This window comes from Pholcus phalangioides, unplaced genomic scaffold (genome assembly GCF_987345545.1).
Source record: "Pholcus phalangioides strain wild (caught in Gottingen) unplaced genomic scaffold, Ppha-v1.0 ptg000012l_1, whole genome shotgun sequence".
Taxonomy (NCBI): domain Eukaryota; kingdom Metazoa; phylum Arthropoda; class Arachnida; order Araneae; family Pholcidae; genus Pholcus; species Pholcus phalangioides.
This window is the reverse complement of record NW_028301605.1, coordinates 3,442,503-3,448,502: the sequence shown is the minus strand read 5'-3', so window position 1 is coordinate 3,448,502 and position 6,000 is coordinate 3,442,503. Positions and strand designations below refer to the sequence as shown.

The 6,000-nt window shown below is 36.5% G+C and overlaps 1 protein-coding gene across 2 annotated transcripts in view; it reads right to left on the bottom strand.

The window, feature by feature from the left end:
* Window positions 1-710: 710 nt before the first annotated feature.
* Window positions 711-6,000, bottom strand: part of ThrRS (threonine--tRNA ligase) — a 36,252-nt gene continuing 30,962 nt past the window's right edge. For both annotated transcript variants that reach the window (XM_089240060.1, XM_089240059.1), the window contains exons 18-19: window positions 3,796-3,910; window positions 711-1,100 (exon numbers count right to left, since the gene is read on the bottom strand). In XM_089240060.1, coding sequence (XP_089096186.1) covers window positions 952-1,100; window positions 3,796-3,910 — 264 coding nt within the window. In that variant the 3' untranslated portion in view covers window positions 711-951. The remainder of the gene's footprint in view (window positions 1,101-3,795; window positions 3,911-6,000) is intronic.

Below are 6,000 nucleotides of genomic sequence, written 5' to 3'. Positions count from 1 at the left end.
TCATACAGTCGAACTTGGTTATAATGACATACCGAAGAGATTCCACTTGGATTGGTTACTAAATCGTACCTCTTGTTGCTCAGTGGAAAGAAAATATAGGTCTGTCCAAGTCAAATGTTGTGACAAGAATGAAGCCGAGAGCCTGCATGTAAGACTAATGCAACATTCTGATTAGATGCTTGTGAAATGGAGTTACCATAATGGTTTATTCAAATTTTCTTACAATTCCCACTCGCTAAGAACCTAAACCATGGCTCTGCGATTTGTGGTGTTGATATATTTTTCTGTTTACTAATTTATTTTTGAAGGCCCGAATGCATATGCCTTTGTAGTTGTCTAAATCATTTGTGGACTTTACTTTGTGGAAAACTTCTACTTCCTGAAACTTGAATCTCTAGCATTCCTGCAGCAATGAGAGGTTGATTTTTCACACTCTTGAGTTTTAATACAATGAGCATGCTCATTTAATCCAGTTTTTATGGGTCTATTTGTCTGTCCTATGCAACCAAGAAGGCAATCACCACATGGAATGTAATAAATACCTCATTGTTAATTATGTAGTATAGCATCTTTAAAAGGGGTTTGAAACCAAGATTTTAGTAGGCACATCTATGGTTGTTACGTTGAACACTTTGAGAATCAAATTAAACTGCTTAATATAACGATGAATAAAATAATGCATTTATAAAATGAATGTTGAGAGACTAATATCATTTTTCTTAGAATATTTTATTCTAGCTGAAGGACGTAACAACGATGTCAGACACCACTGGAAAATAATTATTGAGACTCGTACGGTGGAAAACAAATGAAAAGAGTTGCGAGAGAATTTCTACCATTTGAAGCTTTTTCTGTGGTCCATAAATAAAAAGTAATGAGAGGAACATAAATATTTTTTTTTCGAAATAGCTTAGTATCTGGTAATACAAAGAGGAAATGTTTCAAAAATTCTCAAAATGAATCTTCTGAGTTTCGGACACAGTCATCCTTCAGTTTTTGGAATTTAATGATCACATCACTGACAGAAAATTCTCCTCTGACTTTGTTGTCTCTGGTACGCACGTTCACGGTATGGGAGGTCTTCTCTCGTTCGCCAACCACTAGAAAAGACAAATGAAAAATATTTCAATACAAAATCATGTTTCTGTGTTTTTGATACAATTCTATCTCGCATCCACACACAATTATAAAATGAATGATGATTTATGGAAATTTTGCTTCCGACATCCCACCTCCATAGCTGCCAACTTTTGAAAATTAAAATTCGGGAGATTTTCGCGCAAACCCGTATTTTATGCTAAAACCACTCCCTAATAAATACAATAGGGATTTTTCCAAATAAAATAGGGATTTTCCAAACATAAAAGTTAAAGCGTAGGGAATAAAATCCCTACTGAAGTCAAATTAAAATAGGGATTTTACACACATGGAAGTTAAACCCTTGGGAATAAAATTCCTACGCAAAAAAGAAGTGAAATTGGAGGCCAAAATTTCAATGATGTAAAAATAAATATTGTGTTCAATCAGAAATGCTGTGAACAAACATTCTGCGTGAATGACCCTAAAATCATCGGAAGATGAAGGAAAAAAGCGTCAATTTTTGAAGAACACTGACTTTTTGTGACACTTGCTTGATGTTTTTTTTTTTTCATTTCACGAGTGATGATGGCAGTCTTTCCATGACCGATGTTTATGTCCGTAACACAACTTGTACAAAAAGGAAAAGTCGGCCCTCTTCTGGAACGTTTGATGAAAGGAAATTCATCGGAATAAGTATCTTTAAAATTGATTAAATATGTTTTTGCTTATCATTATTCATGCTTTGTTATATCGCACGTACGTAACTTCAACAAAAGAAATTTTGGCCATATGCGCGTCACTAGAATCTTCAATTATTATCCAGGACTATTGGCTGCTAAGCCATTTCCCTGCACGATAAGACAAACAACTTTCTTGTTACCATCAGAGGGTTTGTAAAACTTCCTTAAAAAGGGAATTTCCCCATTTACGACGTGTGACGTCATTTCGAAAGGGGAAAAAAAAGAGGCTTCATGCCCCACAAGAAATTCCTTAGGGATTGTTTTCATAAGCGGGGATTTTTTTAATGAAGTAGGGAATTTTTAGGGACAATTAGGGATTTTTGTGATTTTCGTAAAAATTCGGGAGATTTAAGAACTTTTCGGGAGGTCGAGCGATGAAGCTAAAATTCGGGAGATTCCCGAAAAATTCGGGAGACTTGGCAGCTATGCACCTCTCACACATTTTGTTTCCCAGTATCTTTTGTCCCTTACAGTTCTCCTGCCCTGATAGTGTGAGTGACAAAGCAAGCAGCTGAGTGATCATATGAGCGACTGAATAATCGTAAGACTGACCAAGTGAGTGGGTGAGTAACTGCATGAGTGAACAAGTCAGTGGGTAGGTGACCATATGAATGAGTTACAGTATGTGATTGTATGAGACCAAGTGAGTGTGGTCACTCATATTATCACTAACTTAATCACTAATATAGTTACTCAAAAGAGCAAATAGCAATCCCTTTCCCTTCACTTATAATGAGTTGTTCCCCATCATCTGGTCAATTTTATCGCTTTGCCGGGGGCAAAGCCAGAGGTTTTCTTTGGCAAAGAACCTTGCCTTTTTGTTACATTCATTAGCATCTCTGAAAGCTTACATAGCCTTGTAAAGCTCTCCACTGAACACCTTCCCTTCCTTCCCACTTCAGTACAGGACACTAATTGTGGTGAGCAAACAATAGTGTTCTCAAAATGAATGTTGTGATTTCTTCTTTCAGAGCTGTTTTCAGAGTCTTTTTTTATATTATCCAGGAGGAAACTGGGCCATGGTTAAGAGGTTGATAGAATAGCATCTGCTCTGTGATGATGATCGATCAAATCGTGTAAACATATGTGGGAAAAACACACACACACTTTTTTCAGAGTGAAAAAAATTCCCTATAAAAAAAAATAATTCTGGAAACCTGAAAAGACAAAAGGACAAATTTTCTAAAACTTAGGGAGATGCTTGAAATGACCCTATCTCCAGTGCCGTCTTAATGCATGAGGCACTCAAGAAAAGGGCCTCACAAAAATGAGATCCGGTTGAAATTTTATAGAATTTACCAGGCAGGGTCTCAGAAAAACCACTTGGTCCGGGGACCCCATGATGCTCTTAAGATGGCCCTGCCTATCTCAAGAAATCTCATCCTCTGACTGGAAAAAATAGCATGTCTTCCAAAGCCAAATAGTTTGCATTGTTTTGTAATTTCTCAACTGAGACAAAAAAGTTCTGCAGTAAAAATTCCTGTGAAAAGGTGTTTTCTACACAGAAAAGTTTTTTGTCTTAGAATTCACCCTGAGATTGTTCAGTGGAGTATGTCACAATTTTTGGCATGTTCTGCTTTGGGAGTATATGTGTTACCGATAATCTAATTTTTGCACTCTTCTGAAAGAGCTGCAAGAACAAATATCGAATGGGAGTCATAGAGTATTGTAAGCTACAGACTGAGTTTCTCAATTACAAGGAATTTAATTTTTATGATTTAAATAAACTTTTGAATTTTTCAACTTTTCTCCTGCATGCTACACTCAGAAAATTATACTTCAAATTGACTTGCTCTGAGCTGTCCGCAGCTGTTTCCCGTCTTCGCGGGGTCTTCCAAAATTTTTCCTTTCGTTCAGTGACGTGTTTATCAAGTTTAATAATTTTCTGATGGGTAGTTAAGGCTGTAGGAAGCTCAGAACATGCCAACTCTAATTACAGACTCTCTGTGTATAAAAACAAAAAAATTATACTTGCCAAATATGAAATTGTATTGGGCTAGTTGTGCATTCCTAATTTTCTTGTTCATGGTGTTACCAGGATCCAGATCAACATCACATATGAATCCAGCTGCTTCTACTTCAGAACTAACCTAAAATATGATGCAAAGGAAATTAAAAACATTTTTTTTCTAAGGAAGAAATTGTTCACAATGTAATGCTCCTCTATCATGATTCATCATATGCAGTGCTTTCTGAGTTGCAAACATTTGCTTAGCAAAATGATTCTCAAATTTTTATCACCAGCAGCTAACACCCTAATCAAGGTTTATTTGCAGCTCTCCAGAATAGTTTAACAAACAACCGCTTCAAAACATCCAAGAGGTACACATCAATATCGCCAGCTTGCAGCAACGCCACTGATAAAGATTTGTGAGGCCTCTAGAAGTTGTGAACTTTGAGACTGCTATAGCACAAAATAGCAAAATACATATGTATACACCAATTTGAAAATCAAATAAGTAAAATTAAAACAGGCTTTTGTTTTTCTAACATTGGATTATTTTTGTCACCCCACAGTTATTTCATGCACATAAGGACTTTCTATCAGTGATACTGAAAAAAAGAACATCATCATAGAGATTGGCAATGTAACCGGCATTGATAGAATTTCCTGAGATGGTCCCACTTCTTCCTTGAAATCTGGGTTTTGGTTCTTGCTTTCTTGCCCGGAACCATCTGAAATTGTCGAGAAGATCCAGGCATTGGGAGAGAGTATACCATCACCATCATTTTTGTCATCATCTATGCAGTAAGCTTTGTTTTATGTTCTTCATCTGGAGTATCATCTAGACTCTGGATCAGATGGGAGCTCCAAAATTACTATAATATTGCTTCCTCTGTACTGAGGAATTTAATATATAGGCATTTCATCACCAATAAAAGTAGTAAATGCACAATATTCACGAGGGGAAAGACTCAAGGCAAAAGAAATTCCAGAAAATTAAATTAAAACAATAAAGAGAGAGCATAGAAAGTAGTCGTCAACAGCCGCTTTAAAACCACTGGAATGAAAGAATGGTTATGTGTGGGACAAAAAAATAGCATATGTTGTGTGTCTTTCCATTCTAACCCCCGAAACTCCTCCACAAAAACATCTGAGATGTTTTGACCCCATTACTGCTGTCACCCATTTTCTAGTAAACAAGAAAAGGAGAAAATGAATAAAAACAAGGTTGCTTGGTCTCAAAGTGGTGGTTTCATACTGACGGCACTTGGGGTATCTCATTGCCAGGACCGCAACTAGTGGGGGGGGGGCGAGCTTAACTAGAAGGGGCGCTGAATTCACCCTTTAACTGCTTCCTCTACATGCAAGGGGGCGCTGAAATTCCGGCTTGCCCCAGGTGACAAAGTATCTAGTTTCAGCCCTACTCATTGCTCTACGTGTGTGGTGTCCTCAGTATGGAACCACCTTTTTGAAACTTCCATAATTTCATTTTAAACTATTCTTAAGTTTATTGAATGGCTTGATTTCAAAAAATAGAGCAAAATCTATGAAAAAAACATCCACAATTTTTGAAAAAAAATTTTTATTAGGAAATAAATTTTAAAACAAGTATCATAAAAATAGATAAAGTGATTTTTTTTTTTACCATTCGATAACAAAGACAGTATGATGATGTCATCTCTGACAGAAAATCTAAATCTTAAGCTAGTTAATAAGATTTAAATTATTTCTGTGCGAATATTAGTTATTTTTTGATGGAATTTTGAAAAGGCGGTTTCACTATGGGAACACCGCGCCGGAAAGGGTTAAAGGGTATTTTGACATACCATGAATCAATCAAAAGAAATTTTTTTAATAGCCAGCTTTGGCTCAGGTTTGAAGTGGATATGCTTGCATAATCATCCTGGACAAACGAACCAATCATTTTCTGCACATGAGGGCTAATTAGACAGGGGACTAGACAGGTTATTACTGATCATATAACAGCAGCATTCTCTGCACAGAGAGCTATACTGACTCAAAAACATCAAAGTTGTTACAAATGTAGAATCCATACACCAGCGATTTCACTTTTGATTTAGAAAATGGATGGCAGCACTTTGAATGTGCATGCATGCCAGACATTTAATGTTAGTAACACAAGAATCTGGTTGTCTAACCATCACAAGAATATACATATTAGGACTGGACAAGTCTCCAAAAATTTACATGCCTGTCTGGACATGTAACTTGACC